Source organism: Pseudovirgaria hyperparasitica (assembly GCF_010093815.1).
Source record: "Pseudovirgaria hyperparasitica strain CBS 121739 unplaced genomic scaffold EJ05scaffold_5, whole genome shotgun sequence".
NCBI lineage: Eukaryota > Fungi > Ascomycota > Dothideomycetes > Acrospermales > Acrospermaceae > Pseudovirgaria > Pseudovirgaria hyperparasitica.
The window spans coordinates 309,739-334,935 of record NW_022985553.1 but is presented as its reverse complement, the minus strand read 5'-3'; the positions used below and the strand labels follow the sequence as shown (position 1 = coordinate 334,935).

Sequence of the window (25,197 nt, the reverse complement as noted above, 5' to 3'; positions counted from 1 at the left end):
GAAAGATCGGAATTTTAAGATATGAAAACATAGGCTTTATACAAGAGAAAGAGAGAGAGGAAAGGAGATGTGAGAAACAGATCAAGTGCGAACGCAAATAGAGCGTATGAACTTCATCATCTCGAAAGGTCCGAGTGGAATCAAATCGAATTCTATCAAAATATTAGCAGACGAATAATCCAGATCGTGTTGATATCCAGCCGTAATAAGGGAAGTATATAGGAAGAACATAAATGTCCGACGATCCCGAAGAGCTGTGCGACTCTTTGGTCACGTCACCAACCTTCTCAAGCTCTCTTGGTGTATTACGGGACTGATCTTGCAATAGTGGGAGGTTGGCTGGTTTGATCTTGGCCGGTTTGTGCAGGCGTCAGGTATGGGATGTCCTGAGGCTGGTTTCGGCGGCCGTTGAGAGAGTGACAGGAGGAAAAGGAGGGAATAGGAGGGGAACAGAGGGAGATATGAGGACTCACGAAGATATCGATAAGGAAGTTGTGAGTACTTAGACTAAACCCAAGGAGGAACAACTATGCAGTCAAGCAAAGGTGGAGAAGAAGCATTGTCTAAATGCTTGTCGTAGCCAGTCTGAGTCTGGAAGCATACCAGACCTTTAATGTTGGATATATACGTCGGTGGTTGGTATGTATGCTGGTACTTGGCAATATACGTATAATACTTGGTTATAATTTAGCGAGTGCATTCACCAAGAGTCGAGGTAAGATTGAGAGGGGTATTGCCGTGGACTGAACATACGAAGATAGTTCTAGGGACTTCGAGGATATATGGAATTACCTGATCTTCCGTTAACTACCTTTATATGTATCCTAGAAGGACTACCGCGGTCAACGTTTATTAGCATAACTTACACAGTTATAGGTCGAGCTCCAGACGATGCTTGAATCTCTGCAGTATTCCCTAGCTAAAGTTTACTGTTCGCTTTCCAAGATTTTTGGGTAAGTATAAGTGGCGTATCTGAAATCCTCATGTAGAAGAGCATCCTAGCTAAGAGAAGGAAGAGAGCGTTGTTTTTGACAACTGTCCACGAAATCTACACAAATTGAGTGTTAGCTAGAGATGAAAGTGAGGCAGCTGGACCGACTGATTGAATCCTACATCTACGTCTTTTGGTTTGGGATATGAATCCCTTGGTAAGCTGCCAGTGTAACCTTGAGTATGAGAATGAAGCTGGAGAGTGGGGTACAGTTAGAGAAGACTCAGAGACAGAATGGAACCATGAACCACATTCTAAGGACTGCCTGATACCGTGAAGCTCATCCTGAAAGACGGTATACTGGCAATTTGCATCCCTAAGATTGTCTGAATGCAATGTCAGTAGAACAAATCAAATTCCGCACACCAAAATGATGCAGGATAGTAATGTAACGGAGAAAAGCGACGGTACATCGCTGAATGTATGATGCCCCAACCCCGGGCGCATTTCAGCACCGGGTAACTGGCGGCATCAATCTCTTGTGATGTGTTTAAATGCCGAATGATAGGCATCTTGAAAAGAACAGTGAGCAACTCGACCCTGGAACCCCAGAATCGGAAAATAAGTCCAACGGCAAGAGATCTCATCAATCTTGGCCTTGTATCGAGACCAGAGCGAGATATAAAAGCCCGTCGGTTTCGATCCATTGCCGTCAAGGAGTATGAGTCAAGCAATGGTGATTGTGTAAAATAATGTGCTGGTGGGTGAACGACTTTGCTGGATGTGATGGACTTACCAAAAGTGTGAGACTGTGTCTAAGAAGCTTCAATTCTTTCTTTCTGAGCTCGTCATATACCAATGGGTCTGGGAAACTTTTGCTTTAATGAGCCCCTCTGAGCATGTAGAAGAGCTCACACGTTGTTGAACATCGCATTTCACATCGAAATGTAGAAGAGGGCCGAATCCGTGGTACTGAAGTTGAATGATCAGCGAAGTATTTTACGGACGTGTAATACGAAGCCAATTGCTGGAGACGCGTATATAGCAGACTATGACAGAGCATTCCATAACCAAAGAACCATTGGGGGTATTAAGAAAGGCTTACAGTTCTCATAGAAAATTTTCTTGGCGAGTGACCTTCAGGATTTACCTAGAGATACAGTGTTTTGTCGTCATTCTCCAACAGCGAGTTGAAGGATAGTCAAGCTTGTCATTACCGAGGGGGTAGTCTTAGACTCAAAGTCCTATTTGAAAGATGTGGCATGTCAGTATCTCTACGTTGGTAGGTCATAAGTGGAGCAGCGGAAGGGATGTCAAGTCAGACTGGAGTGATTATCGCAGTGGGACGCGTTAATATATTGTGTAGGGCCAGCGTCACTCTTCTGCGGTCAGGGATCTACAAGATCTCCGATTTCAAGGTTTCATCACCTATGATTTTTGGGTTTGGATGATTGTGGATGTTTACTCACTTGAAGTGTCAGCCGTCAGCCAGTCTCTACTCAAAGCTGATATCGAGCAGCAAGCAGTGTGAATGTATGGTGCCTTTGAGATGGAAACCATAACAATGTTTTGTGTTGTTCCTGATTAGTAGTTGATAAATGTTTCTGGCCGCTATTCAGAAATGACTCAAACTGAAGCAACAGACGCTTCAGCCAAACGACCGATCGATGGGACCTCTTAACAGAGTGGAAAATCGCACTGTAGTAAGATGTTAATGGAGACTTACCTATCAAGGTCCAGGAGAAAGGCATGATAGGTGTGATAGTGTTGCAGTGAAGATAGGACTGGCGTTGAACTTGCGTCTTACGAAGATTGACTGCATTGTAGCGGAGAAAGGGGGGAAGGGGGAATGTGCAGGATGAATGTGGAGAAGATGAAGAGAAGATGGAAGGTAGCATTATTGATGCGATAGGGCTTTGATACGACACTGTAGATGGTAATTCCTTTGTTGTGTGATGAAAGGACCTGTTGGAGAAGAACTGAAAGGGAGGGAAGCTAGGGAGTAGCAAATTTTCGAACCTTTTGATGACTACCGTGTGCGTCGCTTAGGTCATCCATATCAACGTCGGCGGGTGTGCAAATGAAAGGTGTATAGCTTCATAGCGCTTACATTTCCCACAGAGCAATCACATCTGTCTTACTATCATCTGCATGTATGAGCCCAAAATTTCTTCATGATACCACCCTTCGCGTTACAGATTTACCATCAACGCCATTGGAAAGATCAAGGCAACGATCTGAAGTTCAGAGAGACCGCGTTTTCAACGACCCGTGTCCATCTTACAGAACTTCAACAGAACATCATCATCACAGACAAGGTCTCGCGGTAGTTGCTCCGATTGAAACCTCAACAAGGTCTTCTTTGATTGGACATCCAGGAGAGACTGCTTCCTGTCTGTTCAAAACGTTAGTATCCTGCAGCTTTACAGCTTGGGACCCTTACCTCACAATCCCTGAGCCAGATATCCACCATCTTTCAACCAAAGGTTGACCTTCATCTTCATCAACGCACCCTCAAGTTGAATTCGGCAAGGATCAACAGAGACACATCCAAATTTCGACTCTCACCGAACATCCTCACTAACGGTCCCACGGGCTCGAGCTTTAATTGGTAGAGCAGATCTTCAGCATTGGCAACCTACCAAACCAGCATCCATCGACACCAACAATAACAGCGGCAGAGTTGGAAACCATAGCCTGCGTGGTCCCGAACGTTAGTAGCTTTTATCTTCCCGTACCGCGCCGATGATGTTGACTGCCTAAAATGCAACAAACAATACTCTCTGAGCTCTTTCTAAGACCAATCACGATACCGAGTATGCACTTGATGGCCATCACCACCACCACCAATCGACACGGGGACCACAGATCTACAACATGACAGCAAGCGACTTCAACCCCTTGCGTCAGTCGGATCGTGTGGGCACGACAACCAGGCGTAGCCTCTTTCAACTTCAATGCATCTTCGACGCCTTCTAAAAGCCGTGTTTTAACCAGAGGACAAGTTGAAAGAACCTGACGATGAGAATGCGATACTAAGCACTACGAAAGCCGAACACCTTCAATGTCGGGCATTGAAAGATTCTATACAATGTATAGGCCCATCGAAGATCTTCGCCTCGTGCACACTGCATTGAATACACGAGAAGTTGCCTTCGGCATGCGAAGACTAGCAAAGCCAGAGCCGAGATACCTTTGTCAACGCCAAGTCCAAGCATGATAGTATCGGAAGAGTCTTGTAAATAGGCTAGTGCCATCAGATGCCTTCTACGCTGTGCATGCACTGCGTGGGATGAGGTGTCGTTAAGCTCTGCAACGAAGACTGATTGGAACGGATCAGGGAAAGCGCGCGTTACGGACTAGCTAACGACTTCTGCAGGGACCACCGCATCAGCATTCTCCCATCATTCATGGCGCGACGAGCCATCCATAAAGCGTCGAACATCTTCCAGCGAGTCTTCCGACGACGTTATGCGTGCCTCAGCGAAAGACTTGGTGATATAAAGCACCCCATACAGTCATATCGATCGACGTCGACTGATCCATACCTCAACTTGTCCATTGAACATCATCTACTGCAAACGTCGCATCCCGACACGACCATCCTTTTTCTCTACATCAACCGGCCATGCATTGTCATCGGTCGAAATCAGAATCCTTGGTATGAAGTCAACCTTGGCATGTTACAAGATAGTCGCGCCGGCCATCCAGAAGAGACGGATGCGCCAAATATCGGTAACGTCGATCTCGTGAGAAGGCGATCCGGCGGGGGTACTGTCTTTCATGACGAAGGGAACGTCAACTGGACAGTGATATGTCCCCCATCAAGCTTCACCCGAGACAGACACGCTGAAATGGTTGTAAGAGCGCTCCGAAAGCAAGGTATCGAACGTGCCAGGGTCAATGAACGTCATGACATCGTACTTGACCAAGGAGCAAGGGAGACATCGAGCGGATATCAATCAGATCCGTCCGATCTGCATACTACGCCTTATTCGCATGCCTCTCAAGCATTTTCTAGGCCGTTGAAAGTCTCAGGATCAGCGTACAAGCTGACACGGCTGCGGGCGTTGCATCATGGCACCTGTTTGCTGCAATCGCCAAATTTGCATGCCATCCCCCGATATCTCCGCTCACCAGTAAAACCATATATCAAGACTCGTGGTGTAGAAAGCGTGAGCTCGCCAGTGACCAATATCGGTCTCTCAACGGACATTTTCGCGGCTATGGTCCAACAGCAGTTTGCAGAGATGTACGGCGCAGATCGACTCGAGCATGTTCAGATTGGCAAAGAACAATTGCATTTGTCTGACGTGCGGAAGGGCTACGATGAACTTCGAACACCGGACTGGACATATTGCCAAACGCCCCAATTCACGCTTTCTACAGTTCCAGAGAGTGTAGCCCTTAATCCGCGCGCTATGCCCCATCAAGTTACCGTGTCGGTTAAGCATGGTACCATTTTAGATATAGATGTACACTCCAACTCTCAGGAACTTCTCCGTGAGGCAGCTACCATTCCGCGTGTCAAATTGACTGAGCTGCGGCAGAAGCTTCAGATGTCTAAAAGTGCATCTGGTACCATTGGACACTGGCTGACAGCTTCTCTTGCGGTATGAGAGCAGTAGTCATTGCTTCTTCATCAGAATATAAGTCTTCTTTCCTGCATTACCAATGCTACTATACTCTCGATGCGTTGTTGTTTCTCCAATATTCAAGGCAGGCATCATCTTCGTATGGTTGACCATGCTTTTGTAGGTGCGGGAGTCTTTTCTCTCGCCAAATACACTCGATCGATACTCAGAATGAATGTTTTCTGGCCACAGAGGCCGGGTCGCCTTCACCATGCGCCTCCAGGCTCAGTGCCGTTCTAGGTATAAGTTCAATTCGCCCCTCATATTGATGCTTCGCTAACATCATATGGTATGTTCTTCTCGCACATTGTGTATCCGTTCGCAAACGACCCAATATAGCCTGAACACGCTGTCGCGGTCCAGCACTGTACTGTGGCATTGTGACGAGCATACACCCAGTGCCCCCTGGCGTGTCGTCTCTTAGTAAAGGGACGTCATCGTTCGATTGTGATCCTTCATATCTATAATACCCACTGATTGTTACATTCGCCTCGAGTCTAGTGGTGCGTTATTGCATCACCACTGTTACTCTCGCTTTGATCCCGCTGCAGCACACTACTGCAGTACAATGTCTTCCTCCAGCCGGAACTCGGCGACGGAGTCTTGCAATAACGCACTTCTGATATGAGTGTGGACTTCGCTCTTACGCTTTCCACTTTCATGCTCCTGATTGTAATTATCACGTGGCTCGTATTGATGGGAACGCCCGACCGCCAGAGATTACGATGTTTCGATGTACCGCTTGTGGCGCTATTATCATGCCTCGCTTTTTCGATGTTAAGGTTATCTGTTCGTATGACAGTCGGCATCTAAGATCTATGGACTGTTGGCCCGGCGTGAGTCTTCAAATTCGACACCTCTACTGTCTGATGACCTTCTGGTCTTTGCTCCTAGAAATTCCGTCACACTCCCGTAATATGTTACGATATGGCTGAAGGTGTTCGAGAAAGAGCTGGGGATGCATGTTGAGGTCGAGATAGTGTCGTATCTTGTGGCATCTCCGCTTCATGAGATATGATGCGGCCATTCGGAAAGATCGCCCATAACACACCGTTCTGCGAATGACCGAAGAACTTCGTACAGCCACATAGGAGAATATACTTACTGGATTATTCCCGGACTGGACCAGGATTCGGATACTCTCGACACCCTGGATGCGTTGATTTTCTTGCCGGACTGGATGGCACCGGAGTGAATAGGAAGAGCTTGGAAAGAAATGTTTGAGAAACCGGATCAAAGCTAACACGACGTTAGCGACGTGCGTTGAAACAGTGCTTCCTGGCCTAATTGATCCGCATAAGTCTCCCTCCTCGTACCAATCCTCAACGAATGAGGGTCTAGACAAGTGACTCAAGCTGCTACTGGCGATGGTACCGTGACTGTCAACCTATCGCGACGTTGGTTGCTGGCCCGGGGCTGGCGACGAGCAGGTAGCCTAGCTGCTTACCAGACTATCGAATGTCCCCCAATGGCAAGCATCGAGACAGCATAGCTTGGTCTTTGGCTTTTGAATATCTCGCAGCCATGGCTGCAGGCTGGAAAGAGATTGTCGAAATCACTGTATTCGAAGGCATTTCCGTCGAACCATACTTGTGGGTTTGTGTCAGGGTAGAACTTGCCTGCTGACTTGTGTCCACCGCTGCGGCACTGCTCTCCAAGACAGCCAGTTCGATATCCTCATCGGGGCCTCCTTCTGCCCTGAATACGTTGTGCCTGGGCGCTGGCGCTGAGATGGACAGTCGCTTGGACCACCAGTACAACAAGGCTGCTCCTAAGCAGCTGGCAATGATGGCGATGACGCCGATGAGATATTCACGTCCCTTCAGAAAGTCTCGCATTTTCTTGAGGCCTCTCGCTGGATGTGTGATTCCATGTCCTCGCAGCTGCTTCTGAGAGGGTAGATGTTCCGGAAGTTATTGGGCAGCTGAAGAGATAGTTCGCGACAGGACGCTTAGTCTGCTATCTACTTTATGGTGGGCGCGAAATACGAACTCACGCTAAGCTCCTACCATGGACGAGGTGCACGTCCCCTGTGGCTGGGCAGTTTTTAAGGCATCAATATGGAGGAAATGCAGCCGGGGAAAGTTTGGGAACGACCACCCAGCACAGATGGGAGCTCCAATGCAGGTCAATGCGCAGCAATGCAGACACTCTCGGATCGTTTAGCCGGTGACCGACCCACTTATTTGCGAAAAGACTCGAGTAAGACCCGGTTCGATTCCAGGTTTCATCAATCATTTCTCCTTTTCAGCCCGAATCACAATTCCCCGAATCTCACCTTCAAATCGAGATGGTGGGTATTTTGAGTGATTCAGCTTCAGCACGCATATTCCAGGAAGATTTGAGTGGTTTCTCAGGACCAATGGCAATTTCGAGCAGCGATTTTGAGCCCACGCAACTATAAAGGTCTGGTGTAAACCAAGACTTGAACTATAATCATATGGCTACATTGATGATACTACAAGCACTCATTTTGGAAGACCTGGAGCCGCTATCCGAACTCTTGGGCTGTCAAGCAATATTGAAACAGCATGATCAATCTCGATCAACGGTATCATGATGCCAACGCAACAGTTCTGCACCGATGGCCATCCGACTGAGCTGTCTAAAAACATCAGCCTGGCGAGTAATCACACTGTAGAATCATTATACAAGAGACCTGTTCTCTAAACAGGACTACTTGTAGTGCACACGACCATGCATGGTCGAATTAAGACATAGGCACCATGATCTCCCGTATGTGTTTGAGATTCTTCGAGAAATCCTCCTGTTGTGCAACCTTGTACCCGAGATAAAGGCCTACGCTGGTGGCCAGCGCCATATTTTAGTCGTTTGGACAGGTCAAGGTCCTCTTCGCTGGAGCAGGACATTGATTGCAGCGCGCCCAGAGTATAACACGAATGCGAGAGCGTCCCAAACAACTCAGCGCTGTATGATTTCCGTGGCGATTTCTCTCTACAATCACACCGGCTCGTTCTATAATTGGCAGGCAAAGTCAGCTTGCTAGTCGTACATGGATGGGTGCGAAGGTCGACACCTTGTACCTGTTCGTCATGTCTTCGAATGCCGTTGGTGCAGCTTGGTGGGACCAGAGATCGACTTTGACGAAAGGCCAAGAACGGCTTCAATGGTGTTTCGAGGCACAGAAGCCTTTCTTGATCTGTCGTGGTCTATTTCGTCTTACGTGTGGCTAGGAATCTGTACTCTTTACCAGAACGCATCTAGACATCGAGATGCAGCCTGGCTTTGCTGTTGGGTCATATGAGTCAATGTGAGCCTCATCCAGTCGTTGCAAAATACAACAGACAGCGCGGCGATGACATCGAAGACCCCAGCCAGCTCGTTAGCGCCCGTGCGCATGTGACACTGTGTGGCACCCTATGGCGGTCCAATCAGATGCCTGGATATCGCTGGATGGTCAAGAGGACCATTTATAATTCACGAAAGCTGGATATACTTCGTCTTCGGACATTTGGACAATTTGAAACGATACAGAGAAGATTAGCATGCCCCCTGCACTAAGGATGACATACTATACCAAAGAGAATAGCTTATTTTTTGGTCATGTTCTGGTGCGGGTTCGACTCAGCAAAGGTTCCCTTCTTTTGGACTTATATGAGCCTGGTCAGCATACAGCACTGCCGGTGCGATAGCTGCTACCGTAGCTTCCTTTTGATTATCTTTTCTTCTAGGAGCTCGGAACACCGAGTCAGAAGGACATCATATCTATTAGTATCCCAGGATGATCGTGTGCGCCAGAACTCTGACTCCTCGACCTCAGAGGCTTACACCGAGTGATTCCCATTCTGCATCGCCAAGCTGGGGACGAAGCGAGCATAGCAAGCATTTCATCCTCAACAAATGACATGCTTTATAGCCACCTCAGGTATAAGCAGTCTGAAACCTGCCTCCACACCTTTAAGTAATAGGCTACATTGTTCTTGAGGAAGATTATACTTGCTGCACTTGATATCACTCGACTTGTTCAGCGAAGCAGCCTTGCGCTGTCGAGGCTGTATTTTTTGCCATATCCTAAGCCAGGACACTACGAGATCTATTCAACATATCTCGCCCATGGAACAACCAGAAATAGTAACGATGAGTCGTAATGTTGTTATACACGCGTAGTCATTTCTGCCTAATGCACTTTCACGCACGAGTACGACTAATACAACCGCATGAGGTAAAACTTTTGTATTAGAAACAAGCAGTTCTGGACACTCCTATCATGAGAAAGTGGAAATCGTGCGTCGGGCTCAAGATGGCAAATTCTATTTCGAGTGAGCCTGTGTGCAGCCAACCAGTACGACGAGCAGCCATTCTTGCTCGTCACGATAGGTACAATTACTGGAAGCGTCACCGCTGCAGAAATTGCAGCGCAAAAGCCGCCGTTCTACTCGCTCGTGGTGATCAAGCCTTGTTGCAAGTGCCTTTCTCTCACGGCGCGGACACGTATACAAAATAACGCCAATAATTACGTATATGTTGAACAAGCTACACGTTCTTCGACTTAGTGCAGGGGCCATGTGATGCCATGTGAAGAAAATGATTCGCGTGGCCCCTGCACTAAGTTTTTTGGTTAGTTTTTGAGAAGGGCCAAGGTCGACTCTGTGCCTGGACACCTCGTTTTGCTCTTGACATGGGTTCTAGTGTGTTTTCGCCTGCACCGAGTTTTTCCTCTCATGTATGACTACTATAATAGGCGAGAAATGGAATTCTCGCAACCAGATCCCATGAGCCAACAGCATGACAACACAGTCTCAAAATGGGCCCGCTTCTTTTGCTCTCAGTGAAGGGCAGGGAGAAGTGGAAATGAGCTGGGACTTCAAGGCGATGCTACGGCTGGGCTGGCATTTTCTTCTACTATACGACTATCCTTGACCAGTTTCCACCTTTTGAGAGGTTCTGCTAGTGTCCAACTTATGATCATAGCCGTCGTAGTTGCTTTGCGGTTGATGATCGTGAGGACTACCAGATGACTCAGAAGATGAGGCTCCTAGATTTCGCTCTCATATAATCATCCCCTGGGCGTTGAAATGGAGACACGATCGGAAGCTCTGTTCGTTGAGGCGAAAAAGTCTGCTTAGAATCCTGACAAACGCAAGATCTCGGGCCACGTTGAGCAATGTAGGCTAAAGTAAAGCGTGATAGGCAGCGAGACGGGTAGACCTGGAATTCCCAGTCGTAGGAGTCTGTCCGGATGCCCCTGGAATAGATCTATGCGGATACCGTGGACACTGGAACTGGATCAGGCGATTCTTACGATCGTGGGGGCGAAACACCAGGATATCTCTGGCCGAGTCAACGAGCTGAGAATTCGGAAATCGGGCAATACGCCGGGCAATAGAGCTTAGAAACCTCGTAAGGGGATTATGGACATGTTACAATTCTCGTAAGTTGAGCATGGACAGACACCTTGCAAGTTCACGAGAGGATTATGGACAGCCCACATTGCACTCCGAATCTGGACTTCTGCTTGAAGCTACGGGCGTGCTGGAAATATTGCTCAGAGAGCAGCCCACAGAGCATCACTCCCTTTGCCAGAGATCGTACCGTAAGACAAAGTTCCTGGAACTTGAAGACTCATTCTGTTTTCCATTTCACCATATCGCCCGCCTCCTTGTCCTCCCAGGAGCTCACTAAAGTCACTCTCGTCTGCAAGTATGCGCAACGTGAGGAGCTTTCCGTCCCATGATCGCCAATCTGCCAAGGTGACCGTGTTGATCGTCGTGCCTGGTGCTGTCCGCTGATGCTCCGTACGTGAGATAAGGGACAGACCTGAATATGTATGCCTCCAAATGTCGCCGTCTCTATCTTCCAAGCGGCTGCAGTGTAAAATCGTCGTAAGGGAGAGAGGGAGTGCGTTTCGGAGTCGCTGTATATCGAATGCAATGTTGCTCCTGCTTCCGGGTTATGTCAGTACATTGCAAGTGGTAGGAGCAGCTGTGGGCACAGAGCCTCGAGACAGCCCTGAATGTGCGGAGACCTGCCGTACCTAAGACAATGGACTGGATTCCTGGCGACCTGGACGATCGGGAAGATTGTGGAAATGATCGAGTTGGATGTAAATTGCCTGCTGTGATTGAGCTGTCGTTCTCAAGCGCGAGTGTTGTCGCAGTCGTCGCGTATACTTTACGTTCGCGTAAAAAGGCGTTGAATCTTGCCAGCTTGAGAAGAAGTTGCAGGCAGGTCGACTGCGTTGTGATTGAGTTGTTGCGCGTAGATTCTGGACAATATGTCTCCGTTGCGTTGACCTCGAACCTGGCCGTGGGAGCTCAGTGGTATGCAGGAATTCTCGCCACATGGAAATCAACACCAGGGATCACCATATTATCACAATATAACGATAGCAACATTCTGGCATGAATACGGAATGATATCAGCTTTGCTATATATGAGACAGCTCATTGAATGGAGGCGCTCATTTGCGAGTAAGCTTTTTCTATCTACGACATCTGCAATAAGCACTCCTGACAGAAAGTCACATCACGGATGTCTCCCTTGCTCGCACAAGTTCAACGACGCGTTCCAGTCAAAGGAGAAGAGTCGGCAATAAAACAGCAAAAACAAAAAACAGGAATCCCGCAATGAACTCCGTCATTAGACCCTCAAAGGAGTCATTTGACAAACCTACGCGTCCCCAAAGGACCTTGGCGTCTAGACCAAGGCTCTATGGAGAAAGTACACAGGAAGAGGGACGATCGAGCGCATTTGTATTGCCGGTGGCTGGACCGTGCCCGTTCGCGGATCATCATCGGTAGTTGCTGAACCTCTGGATGAAGAGGCATGCATGTTACCCCTACAATAATGCCGTAGAGGCTAGGCAGCGTTTATGCTGGCTCTTAATAACGTAGTCTGGATGATGCTTGCTATGATTGACTTTGCAAACCAGAAGAATCCCTTGATCCTGTCATGGCTATCACAGGAGATATAAGCAAGTCGAGAGCAATACCAGACTCTTGTGGGCCTACGAAGCAAGCAAAATGCTCTATCTCCGTGACAGATATCTAGACTGGCATGGGAAAACGAGCTGCACATTGTATATGTGTCAATGAACACGTGGATATCTGACCTCCTGAGATCAAAGAGTGCGCTTGACTCCGCTATAGCATTTGATTCAGGCCGAGTGGCCAATGCCAACGACACTATTGAAGAAGAAAGTCGTACTTCAGGACTACATATCACATTTCCAGCATTTCCGCTCAAGGCGAACTGCCGACGTGCCAATAGGCACATCGCTATCTACCGTTCAAGATTAATCAGAAAGTTCTACTTTCGTACCGGCTACCACATCTAGAGTTTCAAACCTGAAGCAAAGCAAGCCCTGCTTCTACATTCTCTGCAGGGGATGACTATGAAGAAGGTATATCCTCCTCTTTGCGCTCTCTATGATTCAAGCCTAGCTCGTTCCCTGCAGTAGTATTACCACTTGCTCTTCTAGCCGTAACCGGAAATGATGCTTCTATTTGTATCCACCAGTCTTGCTTCGCGTTGGATATAAAATGTGGAAGCGTAGGCCAGTAAATTCTTCTGCTTCTGATGTGAGAGCTGCCGCTTTCTCAGGTTGTTCAAGCACGCCAGACCTACTTACCGGGAGACCTGAGCTCGACTAAGCCGTCATGATGCCGCAAGATACTAGGACTCCTCCTCTTGGGCCCCTTTTGGCGAGCCCTTTGATATCCCCGGATGTCTCGAGTGTGGTCTATCGGCGTCGACTGGCTTGCGGCGGCAGGAGAGACGCGATACATATTGGGAGCCGTGCTTCCCTCTATTGCCATACTCAGGATGCATAACCGTTATCTGCTGTACTGTCAGCGATAATATCAGCTTGCTGGCGGAAGGGAGCTTACCACGAGCCGTGATTTACTGTCTGGAAAATCGAGGTCTTCAGGCTGAGTCTTCGCGTACTGGCGTAACTAGCAGTCGTTCTGAAAGTCTAGCCAGCCATTATAGCCGTCTTCTGCTGTACTGGCAGCAGGAATATGAGGCTATGTGTCGGCGCGAATCTGGTTGATGATGCATGCAAGTCGGGTCTCAGGCTCGTAGGGCTGATGCCGACGCATCCGCGCAGGCTGTGGCCACGCTGGAGAGACCTCGCCAGCAGGTATGACTGCTGTAAACTGTACCGACAGTAAGCATATGAGATGCTAGATGCGCACGAATCCGTAGCGGAAAAAAAATAGAGTTAGAAAAGCCAGGTGTTTGGACTAATTAGGTGAGGAGATCTGGGCGCGAATCACTTTCGTTATGGCTCCCGTCAACCTCAGGGCTAGACTGTCTGCCATACTGCCTACGAGAATATCAAGTTTTTGTGGCACGAGACAGGCCGTGGTAAGCAGTAAATGCTGCCGAAATCTCATGATCCTCACTTTTAGTTATCACGGGCTACGACAAAAATCACCCAGCACGAAGCACATCACGACAGAACACGCAAATTCCACACGAGAAGCAGATATAACGTCAGGTATCGACGCCCCGGTCATCAAATTTGTTTCATTCTTCATTTGCTATAAGAATGATGATGCCCTATCTGCTATTGCTCCGCCTCAAACTCCGTTGGTCTTGGGGGCGGGTGGCGCTGGTGGCGCTGGAGCTGCTGGAGCTTCTGGAGCTGCTGGAGCTGCTGGGGATGCTGAGGCTGCTGAGGCTGTCGGGGATGCTGTTGCAGCTGGTACTGCCGGTGGCGACGGGGGTGCTGGGGAAGGAGAGGATTCCTGGGGAAGAGGGATTTCTTGGGGAAGAGGGGATCCCTGGCGAGGAAGGGATTCCTGGGGAGTAGGTGATTCCTGGGGAAGGGGGTATTCTTGAGGAGGAGTGGATTCCTGGGAAGGAGTGGATTCCTGGGAAGGAGTGAATTCCTGGGAAGGAGTGGATTCTCCGGAAGAAGTGGAATCCTGAGAAGGAGTGAATTCTCCGGAAGAAGTGGATTCTCCAGAAGAAGTGGATTCTCCGGAAGGAGTGAATGCTCGGAGAGGTGGAGATTCTTGGGGAGGAGGAGATGCTGCGGGGCCGGACGCAATCATGTCGACGTATGCCGCCATCTATTTGACTTCCTGTCAGCAGGTTGAATCTCTAGATGAGCTGCTTGAACCTAGAAAGAGAAGGCTTTGACTTACGAGAAGGTTCAGCTCTCTTTTGCTGGCCACAGCCAAGGCATGCATTTCTTCGGGCGAAGTTGGCATTCTGCCAAGGGCGTGCGGAGGAGGAGGAGGATTTGATTGCGGTGGTGGTGTGGTAGGAGTGAGGGTTGTGATGACGCTGAGTTCTTGCTCGTGCGTGTCGATGAGACCGGGGGGCTTGTTGCTTTGCTGTGCAACTGATTGAGGATGTGGGTGTAGACGGATCTCAAAAAAAAGTGGTTGGTTGTAGAGACATCAAGAGCTTGGAACTGGGCTGGGCAATCGACGAAGGTTGCCTATTGAGCACGGAAACACCCTTGCCGGACGGTGAAACAGAATCTTCACCAGCAACCAAACGGCACAGAACACAGGAGTTCACGTCACGGAACAAAATTGTCTTGCCCCCGGGATTCAGCACAAAGGCCAAAGCACCGGTGAAAAATGGGTGATTAGAATATTGCACCAGGGTCCAGCGACAAGCTTCAATAAGCTTTCGAGCTCATCAATAGCTGGATTTCAGTGCATAGGTGACCACACAACGGCGAGCACCAGTTGATCTAATGCTCAAGTCAACGATCATGATAATAGCTGAGGTTGGAAGGTGCAGGTCGCCCAGTCCTGCCCAACCCCAGCGTACATGCCTTGAATGACGATGAGCATAGAAACACTACAGTGGAGTCCACAGAGGAACCCACGATGAGAAGAAGAAGGAGAGAAAGGGAGAGGGGACGTCAAATTTATAGTCGCGAGTTGGGCTCCCAGACTGTCGGCGGATCAATCACGGCATCACTTCCCTCATCCTGACTAGTCCCCTTGTAGACGGTGCCCGGCGACGACGAGCTGGCTCTCGCTTGTTGATGCCCGTGACGACGATACACAGGCAATTGTGTGGGTATGACGTGATGGCTCTTCTACTGCTGTACGGCTGGCACCAGGAGAAGCCGTCTGAGGATGGTTATGGTTCTCAGTCTTGTCAGGGCAGAGCTTGTGCGTGTAAACGTGCCTCCGTTCAGTCGAGAGACGCTCCGAGCTATGGCTCTGGTAGGAATCCGTGTGATTCACCAGCCGCTTGGTGGGCTTCGATAAACTTCCATGGGCTTCAATTGGCTTCACTATGACAAGATCTACAAGACTGAACTGCCTGGCTGAGTGGTATTCAATGTTGTCATCATCACCACATAACAACAACAAGTATCGAATCAAGTCCGTGAGTAGACCAGAGGATCAGCACGAGACAAGTTCGCAAGCCAATTCGAAGAAGCTAAATACTCTTCCTTGAAGTTCAGCACAAAGGCCAAAAGATTCAATGAAAAAAATATGTCCCACTATGTCCCAAATGTTGCAAGCATTCACGAGATCCGATTCAATGCTCTTTCGAGCTCAGCGATCCTCGTGACGATGTAGCATGCGGAGCCAACCCAACTGAGTGTGAAGGCCCCATTTGATCTAGAGCACGTTAGTTGGCCAGGCCTGACTTTGCACCGAAGTGCAACCTGACCCCGTGTTCTATAAGTCAATCGTAGTCACTCCAGCGCGGACCACTGAGGGCCCGGCTCGAAGACTATTCATGGTCCCTTACACATGAAGAAAAAAAGGTTGTAAGAGAGAGAGAGGGACGCTGTTTATATACTTTTCTGGCCCTCTCGCTTAAACGCTGGGGCCACATTCTCTAGCTCTACACGTGAGGACGATTTCGACGAATAGGAGCACGGCAGAATGGGTCCTGAGGACGAGATGATGCCCTGGTGTGCCTGATATGGGCGCCTGAGGCTGCCCGGGCGGCAAGGTGAGGGCCTCGGGGGTGAGATGTAGGATCTGGGATGTGGAGCTGGGCCTGGGAGACAGCCTTCCAGGGCCCGGGAAGTCACAAAAAGCGAGGAAGTCAGAGATATGACTCTCTAGATGCTACAGAGAGATTTGGGGGGTCTATCGATGTGCTGTGCTGCTGTGGTCGTCGTTGGAGACTCCAAATATGAGGACCGGGCAAGACTTGTATGACCCCTCAAACGTGGATCTTGGGCGCTAGGCGCCAGATTTGCGTCTTAAAAGTCTAGATCTTGGTTCTTACGTGCTTTGCGATTGTTGTAGAAGCCGTGCAACGACTCTAATGAGTCCTGGGCGTAGTTTATGACTGTGGCCAGGCTGTGTGGATCACGGTGAAGCTCACAGCACCTGTGGGAGAGCGTACAGCGTCATTATATGGGGGATACACTACAATAAAGGCTCAGTCAAGGACAAGAACGGACGTCCTAATTGGGACAACGTCTCCAATCCACGGAACCAGTCATGATAGCCCCCTGGGGGGACTGGTGAGGCCTTCTGGCAAGGCCACAGAGAGCCTGAGCTCAAACGGTGGGCTACCATACTTTGAGGTCTTATTACTCCATGAATACCGTAACTATGGCCCATGGCACACCTACGGGAGATGGACACAAGTAGCACTACGCTATCCAAACGGACTCTCACACGTCTGGCAGTATGGACAGTGGCTACGGTTCCAAGGACGCCAGAAGGCTCAGAGGCTCCGTAACGTATGCTTATGCCATCTGGTGGTGCGGATGGGCATGGTCTCTGGGAAACGTCTCAGAATGACTGATGTCTCTATATTCATAAGACTCCTCTATATACAAGTATCAATGCATGAGGCGCCGGGCACAACCTATAGGTCTCGGGGCAGCAGCGTAGGCTACATGCTCCGACACGGAACGCCCGAAGGTCGTGAACATACGATTTTCAGGCTACGGCAAAGAGTGCTACAATCGAAACAGACCACTGAAGATATTTGGCTTTTGGCTATTGGGTCCGAAGATACAGTCTGGACGAGTACTCTACACCCTGGGCGAGCCAGAATCAAAGCGTCTAAAGACAGGCGCATGGCCGAGCTAACAGGCTCAAAACCATGTATGGCCGAGTCCATGGCACGAGCAATACAGCGCTTGGGAACGGGCGTCACGGCCCACACACAATCAGATGAGCCAGCAGAGCAGATGAGCCACCCGACAAGACGAACAGAATCAGAAAGGCTGAGATGTGCTTTGACACCGCTGGCATAAACATTCAAGTGCCCAGTCCCGCCCCCTGAAGCCAAGAACACAACCGAAAGGCCATCATAGTCTGGCCTGATAAACTACTCGCCCAGAAGCCCTGTTTGTACTCGTGCCAAACGATGTCCATGCATCCCCCTAGCCCCTTATGCACCCCGTCCAGGCTTATCCCAGCCATTATAGATCCCGCGCTGCTAATTCTTCAGTACTCCAATCTCTGCCATTCAGCCACGGATGAATCGGTCTTGTCTACCTACCTACGATGTAGTGTAGTCAGACCGTTCATTCCTCTCTTGCTTGCGCTTGAGAATCTTATTCGGTCGTTGTGCGGAGGTAGGTGAGAAGGAAGGTAGGCAGGTAGGTGCCGTGCTCGAGTGTGCTTGCTTGTGTGAGTAAGTATGCGTCGTGCCTACTGTGAATGTGAAAATATGTCAGTAGGTTGCTGTCGGGTAGGAATGGCCAGATCTGAGTAGGAGGCTACACTTACCCTGCTCAAGGATCTTGAAGGCTACCTAGTAGGTTGGGCAGACAGACGAGTCTTGCGCTTTCATGTCGTTATGGCTCTCCTTCTGTGCGCTTCCTCTGAGGCGGATGCTGCATGGCGATTTGAGGGCTTCGATCTCCTGGGTTCTTTCTGCTCCTCCTTTGAGAGCCCGCCTATGTGCCGCTATGGAACATGTAGGTTTCGGCAGTCTTTCCTAGGTTGTGGCTGTAGGGCTCTTGTGGTTTCGGTGCTGTCGGCGTCCGCGTACATGACTCGTTGGCCTGAACGCCTCGAATTGTCTGGAGCTTCCTCGTGTGCGCCTGGTAATTTAGTAGGCCTTCCTTTATACGGTTGGATATCTGGCTGTTGATCGGACTCTCTGCCGAGTAGAAGTGGCAGTGGGTGCTGCGCATCGAAGTCTTCCAGCGTGATCATGAGCACCAATTAGGAGGTAAGTGACTGATTTCATGGCAGTGTAAGAGTCTTCCGGAGACGTATAACAAAATTGAAGAGCTTGGAAGAGATGATACACTGATGTTTGCTGAGCTCTCGGGAAATACTTCCATACAGCCCGCCGTGTTGGACGTATGCTCAATCATTCGCCAGACCTAGCGGAAGGAGCTGTCTCTTGTTGACAAGCGAGTCCAGAGTATAAGGCTATTGAAGATTCCCGTCCCTTGATTGCTGAGCTCTTCATGCGGGTTGCCGGTGCGTCGCTGCCGCGAGCCATGGAAATAGGAGTCCAGGCAAGGGTAGAGAGAAGTCATCGGTGGTCAAGGATTTATCTGCTTCACACGCTCTATCAGATACGTAGTCTGTATAAGCGTTGGAGCGTTAGTAATGATATGGCGGGACTCACGCTCAGCTCGAGTAAAATCCCTCTGGCTCGTCACGCCCTCCTATTCCCTCTCCTGATTGTCGACACCGGCCACAGAAGGTATCTACGGTTCGTCATCTCCAATGTCGCGGGATCCGCGCCCCCGTCCTCCGGGCTCGTCCTCCTGTTGGCCTCTCTGCGCGAGTCATCATCCATCGCTGGTGTACAGCATGCTTGTTTACAGCTTCAGGCGCAAGTTCAACGTGGATGGCGCGTATGAATATCCACAGTGTCCAGAGGGCAAAGGCTACACATGTCCGTAACAGTCGGGCTATCTCCTTTGGTGTAAGCTTGCGTAGTATGCGCAGCGTCCGGTGATAATGATACGGAAACATTAGGCTGTACATCATGAGTAGGGAGATGAAGGTGCTGTAGAGGAGTATGACCGTAAGGAGAGGGACATCAGGACGGGCGACTGGTGCGGCCTGGACAAGGAGCATTGTTGCTGCTGTTGGCTATGGTTGAGAATGCTGGTAGTGGGTAAGGTATGAAGATGTGGATAATGGGCGGTGTTTGCGAGGGATCAAACAGTGGGAGAGAAACACCAAAGAGAGCTCACATCAGGGTCCAGCTCAGGTCTTGGCGTTGGCGACGGCGAGGTACATTGGCGAGGAGCATCACCATATTGGCCAGGTCATTGGAGACCCTGGAACTACAGAGAGGTACGTAGGGAATATCGCACATTTTAAAAAAAGAGTCACATATAGCCTATCTTTTTGCAACGAATATCGGCCAACTGGGTTTAGTGGTCCAGTTGGTTAATGTGAGTGTCCTTCCAGCCTCGAGGCTCTAACTAACAGATATCTAGGGCTGAATCCGGGGGTTGTGGTTGCACCGGTTAGGCATTGGCGGGCATATTTTTTTGCATTTTGGCCCTTCACTTTTGCCAAGACTTCTCGGCCGCTCCCCTCCTGCATTTCATCATGTTGCTGCACCGCCACAGCTCGTAAGGCATCAATATTCTTCGGCTTTATGGAACTGTCGCAATTTGCATGCTGTATTTTGAGGCTATGACGTCGCTTCCACCACTGATCTGGCATTTACATCGCAAGACAGAGCATTTTGGAGCCCCTGAGCATTTGGAATTGTTCGATTGTTACGATTGCTACAATTAAAAGCGTGGTCACGAAGGTCAATATCAGCAGTTTATCACAATGAAGATCTACACGGTGAGTTCAGAGGTCTGTGCAAACAGAGAAATGAAGCCATTGATGGTGATAATGTTACACTCTAATACATTGCCACTTGGTAATTCCCGAGCCTCTCCCCAATCCCAACATAACCAAACGAGCCAGAATTGCTCCCTCTCAATCTCTCTCCAAAACTTTCAACGGCCTGCTACGACGCGAGGCTCCATTCCTTCAGGAGTTGTAGCCTTTCGGCCATGTGGTGGGATCCTGCAATCCCCACCAGTGCTCCTCCTCCGGCGCCTCCGCCAACCACATCTCGATCGCCAGCGACGCGATCTGCTGCTCCTCAGGACTGCCGGCCTCGGGCCCACTGACTTGTTCTCCTGTGAGGTTGTCCGGCTTGTCCTCTTGCCGTTGTTGCGTTATGGTGCATGTGCCCTCGGCACCATGCTGGGGTGGAGAAGATTTGGCTTTCGCCGGAGAGATTGTGTTGATGGGCTGTTGTGTATCGTTAGCTTAACTTTCACCTATCGAGATATCTGGAAGATGTCCATACGAGAGAGCCATCATGCTCGTGCTGTGTGATGGAGGTCATTGTGATGTTGTGTTGGAGGAAAGTTTTGTGCTGCGGAAAGGTGGTTGTAAGAGGAGAGGAGTATGTTGGTGGAAATATATAGTGAGGCACATTTCTAAGACAGCTATTTTCTGCTAGTTCCGAATTTCACTTTTGGGTCATAACAAGTTTCCTGATATTTTTGACCCTCGCTTGGCTCTCTCTTCATCGCCTTCCCTCTCGTCCCTGATCCACTTTTGGCAATTCTACGATCCTCTAACAACATGTTTCAACGTCTTCTAGTCATCTTGCTAAGTCCTTGGCGATTTATGATGCTTTGGATCTTCAGCCTCGTCACCCCGCGCGACCGCACGCCTCCCATCCCTTCCAGTAGTGCTATTCTCATCGTTCAGTGCTGGAGGCTGTATGGGCCGAGAAGGGCACACGAAGATCGACAAGATAGTAGTAAGTTACTGGTGCTCAGTAATGGAACATCTCCATTGCCCAACACAGTGTGACTAGGGTTTTGTTGCAGAGCTATCGAAGGGCAGGCCGCAGGTGTGCTCACTCTGAAAGTTATACACGATTGGAAGCCTTTTACACTGGTGAGATAACCCAACATGAGGCAATCATGATGTTTTTTGATATACGACTATATATGGTACTAATACAATGCTCTCAGGTACTCCAACCCCTCTCTCTCGGATCCAACATATCCAACGTACATGTCCGGCCTTACGACGACGACATATCTATCCTCTTGACGTACCCAGGACGCCGAAAGCGCGCTCTCTCCTGGCTCTTTCGACGGACCGACAGTAACAACCTCTACCTCACTCGGCACCTCCACACCCTTTCCTCCACCTATCCTCACCATCACAAAATGCCCATATGAAAACTTCGAGTACAGGCGCTCATGATCCTTACCCGCCGTCTTGACCCAGAGGTCTGGCATACGATTTCCAGCCTTAAACAACCCGGTCTCCGAATCCTTAATCATCGCCGACCCGATGCCGGCGTAATTCACGCCCATACCTGTTATATATCCAGCGTTCTTCTCAATGACCGCCACGTAGTCCTTCGCCTCCGTAATCGTCTTTCGAACGAGCTTCGCCGCAATGTCTATCACTTCTTGGGCGACACTGTGACGCTCGGTATTATAACTCTGCAAGATCCTGGCTTTGGCTGTAGGGGAAGTACTCGGGGAAAGGCACATCTTGAGGCGCCATATCAGGGAAAAGGCGTCAGCAATACCTGTGTTCAGGCCTTGGCCACCGTTGACGGAACTACAGAGAGCTCATTAGCAATGGACGTCCAAGATCGAGGTGGGACTTACTGGACGTGGGCGGCGTCACCAGCGAGGATGATACGACCTGTGGAGCATTTCGATACGAATGTTTCGGCGATTCGCTCCTTGACTACGGTGTATCAGCGCATATGCTCAAGAGATGGTGGTGCGTGGACTGCAATGGGTGTTTACTTTCGAACTTGCTAAACCACTCCGTCTCAACGAAATCGATACGATATGGCGCCATGTGCTTGCGAATTGATGCTTCAGTCTTCTCCTGTGTGATCTCATCGTCGTGAAGCACATAGAACCGTGCCATACCACGCTCTCTATTTCTTGTAAGCTACTCCCCACCCATCTCTGTGCAGACATTGACATACCTGGGAATCCAGGATATCCTGCTCTGCCCATCCAGTTGGAACGTAATAATCTCACTGCAGACCGGGAAGTCTGTGTCTATGAATGTGTCCAGCACGGCCCACGTCATATTCGGCTTTGTCCCCTCGAACGGAATTTCCAGCGCTGTGCGTACTGCAGATCGCGCGCCGTCTGATGCGATGAGGTACTTTGCCTGTACTGTCCGTTTCGCAGTACGCACCGTTACACCTTCGTCAGACTCGGAGAAAGATACTGCGGGCTCGGAGAAGTGGATGGGGAAGTCGAGATGTGATGCAAGGACGGCCTCCACGACCGGCTGGCCGACCATGAGGAAGTTGTTATGGAAGCAATGCGTGAGACTGTTCCACCAGTGACTCTGGCGAGACTTGAATTCGCCATCGGCAAATATTGTGCTTGCTACGAGGAGGATTTAGAGTCTGGCTATGGGACATGACAGGGGTGTGTCGACATACTGTTGCACCGTATGCCTTTGGGCAGGAGCTCTTCTAAGACACCGGCGACTTCGAGATATTGCTGTGAGCGTGCGTTGAGGGCGTCTGCGCGTCCGACTGTGAGTGTGCTATCTTTAGAGTCGAGGACGGCGATGCTGAGACCGAGCTGACGTGCGAGGAAGGCAGAGAGGAGACCTGTTGGGCCGCCTGTTTCGTGTGTTAGCACATACTGGATACAAGTAGGAGGCTACTTCTCTTACCTCCTACGATCACGATATCGACTGTTTCGGTTGTTGTTCTTGTCATTGTAGGTGTGGGACTGAGCAAGTGCTTTGCGCTTTGGATGAGCCACGACATCCTGCACCTTACTACTTATGAGTATTTTTTTGCTACGAAAGAACCGACACGAGGATCAGAATTTTCCAGTTTGAGTCTTCCTCGTCTACTTTTTGCCGGTTGCTGATGGTATGTTGTACACTACACGGGCTCGGGACACGGCGAATATGGTACTGCTTCAACACAGCCACGAGCCCACTCTAAAGACACGCTACCCGGAGAACTAAGAAGATTTGGTCGAGAGTTCTATACTGTCTCACTCATACGTCTTCATGTCCTATATGCACGAGCCAGATCCACCCCGGGCGTCAAGTCCAGACCCTGATAAGACCCTGATCAGACTGACCGAGGGGAGTAGCAAGGGAGCTTTGCAAAGTCTATTGGGCTCGGTATACCTGATATAGCTTTTGCGACTGAGAGATCCAATAGGAACATGAGCGCAACAGCAGACGAAATCCACTCTACGTCAGCGTCAGCTTCCTGATCAAGGCTGTCGGCCGTTAGCCGTTTGTGTGGGGCATTATGGCATCCAAGAGGGACGGATCGCACCTCATACAGGTAATAGTACAGGCTAATGCACGTAATGTTCACGTTTCAGGTGGGCCCTCAATGCAAATTCCGGCTATCAAGATGCTTGCCGAGGGATAGGGCTGCAGGTTGCCACTCCACAGCTTCGCTCTGTGGCTCGAATCGTGAGAGGAGACGCCATGACGCCAAGGACCGAGTTTCAGGCGCTCAAGGCTTGCACATTATGACGATATCGAATCATGGGCGGTACTGGGATGAAGGCTGCGGACACTACCGCCCCTCCATGTTTTCTAGGTTCATCTGGTTGAATAATGTACCGACGCACGGCTCAACATGTCTGGTCGTGCATCGGTAACTTCCGAGAGCTGGAGCACTGCTACAAAATCAAAGGTTAGCTTAGCCTTCAACCTTCTGGGACCCGTTATTATTGCGTGGAGTGGCTTTGAATATTTCATTTTATCTCGGTCGAGAGGAAGTTCGTATGTTCGGCGCAATCACTGATCGCCAAGCATCATAGATTGAACTACCATCAGACACACTGGGTAGAGGCTTCTCAAGCTCTAATGACACTCGTAGTACAGATAAGCTCGTCGACCTTCTTGGATGGTCGCACTTGGAGAAGGTGGGTGTTATTCTATCATGCCCCTATATCTCGTGGGGGTAAGAATGCCCACATAGACTGTTCGTATTGAGCAAATTCATTGCACGAAGAATTGCTAGAAGAGCCAAATAGTGATAGATTATAGTGTCTACAACGTTTCAGCGATAAATCCCTGATCCCGGGAGGTCAACAGTGGCGTTCGAAACCGAGTATCGAGCTCATTTTAAGTGGCTCAGTTGGTGTACACCAAGCCACTTTTTCGAACATCGATTCATTCCAAGAATAGTCCTGAATTCATGATGATATCACCTTTACTGTGTGGCGTGACAGGGACAGACAGAAGGAGCGACGCTAGACGAATATGATCCATGGATGAAGGCGTGCGAACGTCCCGTGCCGGGCGACCATATACGGCCCGTTTCGTCCAGCCTATCCACATTCGACGACTCAGACAAAACCGGCAATGCTGAGTCAAGATTTCTGCCTGAGTCAAGGATCCTGCCTGAATCGTAGACCAATTATTTCCGGACTCGTAGACGTTCTAATGGCGTCGTGAGAGGACGAAGCCTTCAAAGTCGCTTTCAGAAAGTCTCCGGATTGGATATTCCGATGTCCCGATATCTCATGGGGGCACGCAATGGTCGGCGTAATGCCTGAACAAAGAAGGTGGCATGGTTGAAGGAGCCCACCTTGGCCACCAGGGCGATGAAACTTTGACGCGGCGAGAGGGGCATGCCAGAGGGGCACGAAAAGTCTGCAAGAGATGGGATACGGCCGCAGGTTGCGACTGCTTCGATGAAGATGGCATATATTAAGAGTGCATCAGAGATTGATGGCGATGT

At 49.7% G+C, this 25,197-nt stretch overlaps 8 protein-coding genes across 8 annotated transcripts; 4 read left to right on the top strand and 4 right to left on the bottom strand.

Moving 5' to 3' along the window:
* Positions 1-4,312: 4,312 nt before the first annotated feature.
* Positions 4,313-5,782, top strand: EJ05DRAFT_301767 (uncharacterized protein). Its single transcript, XM_033740605.1, has one exon. The coding sequence runs from the start codon at positions 4,342-4,344 to the stop codon at positions 5,548-5,550; it is 1,209 nt and encodes a 402-aa protein (XP_033601995.1). The 5' UTR covers positions 4,313-4,341; the 3' UTR covers positions 5,551-5,782.
* A 1,234-nt stretch (positions 5,783-7,016) lies between these two features.
* Positions 7,017-7,403, bottom strand: EJ05DRAFT_498752 (uncharacterized protein; the record flags this gene model as incomplete). The annotated part of the gene is made up of 1 exon (XM_033746732.1): positions 7,017-7,403. One exon carries the CDS (start codon positions 7,401-7,403, stop codon positions 7,017-7,019), a length of 387 nt encoding a protein of 128 aa, XP_033601994.1.
* A 6,708-nt stretch (positions 7,404-14,111) lies between these two features.
* EJ05DRAFT_484486 (uncharacterized protein) lies at positions 14,112-14,747 on the bottom strand (the record flags this gene model as incomplete). The annotated part of the gene is made up of 2 exons (XM_033745348.1): positions 14,112-14,606; positions 14,682-14,747. 2 exons carry the CDS (start codon positions 14,745-14,747, stop codon positions 14,112-14,114), a joined length of 561 nt encoding a protein of 186 aa, XP_033601993.1.
* An 839-nt stretch (positions 14,748-15,586) lies between these two features.
* EJ05DRAFT_498749 (uncharacterized protein) lies at positions 15,587-17,737 on the top strand (the record flags this gene model as incomplete). The annotated part of the gene is made up of 2 exons (XM_033746731.1): positions 15,587-15,725; positions 16,809-17,737. 2 exons carry the CDS (start codon positions 15,587-15,589, stop codon positions 17,735-17,737), a joined length of 1,068 nt encoding a protein of 355 aa, XP_033601992.1.
* Positions 17,738-19,153: 1,416 nt separating this feature from the next.
* EJ05DRAFT_498748 (uncharacterized protein) lies at positions 19,154-19,529 on the bottom strand (the record flags this gene model as incomplete). Its single annotated transcript, XM_033746730.1, has 2 exons — positions 19,154-19,225; positions 19,272-19,529. 2 exons carry the CDS (start codon positions 19,527-19,529, stop codon positions 19,154-19,156), a joined length of 330 nt encoding a protein of 109 aa, XP_033601991.1.
* A 1,482-nt stretch (positions 19,530-21,011) lies between these two features.
* On the top strand, positions 21,012-21,367 carry EJ05DRAFT_301723 (uncharacterized protein). The gene has a single exon (XM_033740604.1). The coding sequence runs from the start codon at positions 21,057-21,059 to the stop codon at positions 21,288-21,290; it is 234 nt and encodes a 77-aa protein (XP_033601990.1). The 5' UTR covers positions 21,012-21,056; the 3' UTR covers positions 21,291-21,367.
* Positions 21,368-21,436: 69 nt separating this feature from the next.
* EJ05DRAFT_536832 (FAD monooxygenase) lies at positions 21,437-23,196 on the bottom strand (the record flags this gene model as incomplete). The annotated part of the gene is made up of 6 exons (XM_033749340.1): positions 21,437-22,058; positions 22,109-22,190; positions 22,253-22,389; positions 22,441-22,855; positions 22,912-23,097; positions 23,151-23,196. 6 exons carry the CDS (start codon positions 23,194-23,196, stop codon positions 21,437-21,439), a joined length of 1,488 nt encoding a protein of 495 aa, XP_033601989.1.
* An 891-nt stretch (positions 23,197-24,087) lies between these two features.
* EJ05DRAFT_536831 (uncharacterized protein) lies at positions 24,088-24,951 on the top strand (the record flags this gene model as incomplete). The annotated part of the gene is made up of 3 exons (XM_033749339.1): positions 24,088-24,233; positions 24,331-24,376; positions 24,686-24,951. The coding sequence occupies 3 exons, from the start codon at positions 24,088-24,090 to the stop codon at positions 24,866-24,868; spliced, it is 375 nt and encodes a 124-aa protein (XP_033601988.1). The 3' UTR covers positions 24,869-24,951.
* Between the last annotated feature and the right edge of the window lie 246 nt (positions 24,952-25,197).

Bases quoted from the DNA above. Each gene is read 5' to 3' on its own strand.
- EJ05DRAFT_301767 (XM_033740605.1), top strand. From the start codon at position 4,342: ATGGCGCGACGAGCCATCCATAAAGCGTCGAACATCTTCCAGCGAGTC.
- EJ05DRAFT_301723 (XM_033740604.1), top strand. From the start codon at position 21,057: ATGTTTCAACGTCTTCTAGTCATCTTGCTAAGTCCTTGGCGATTTATG.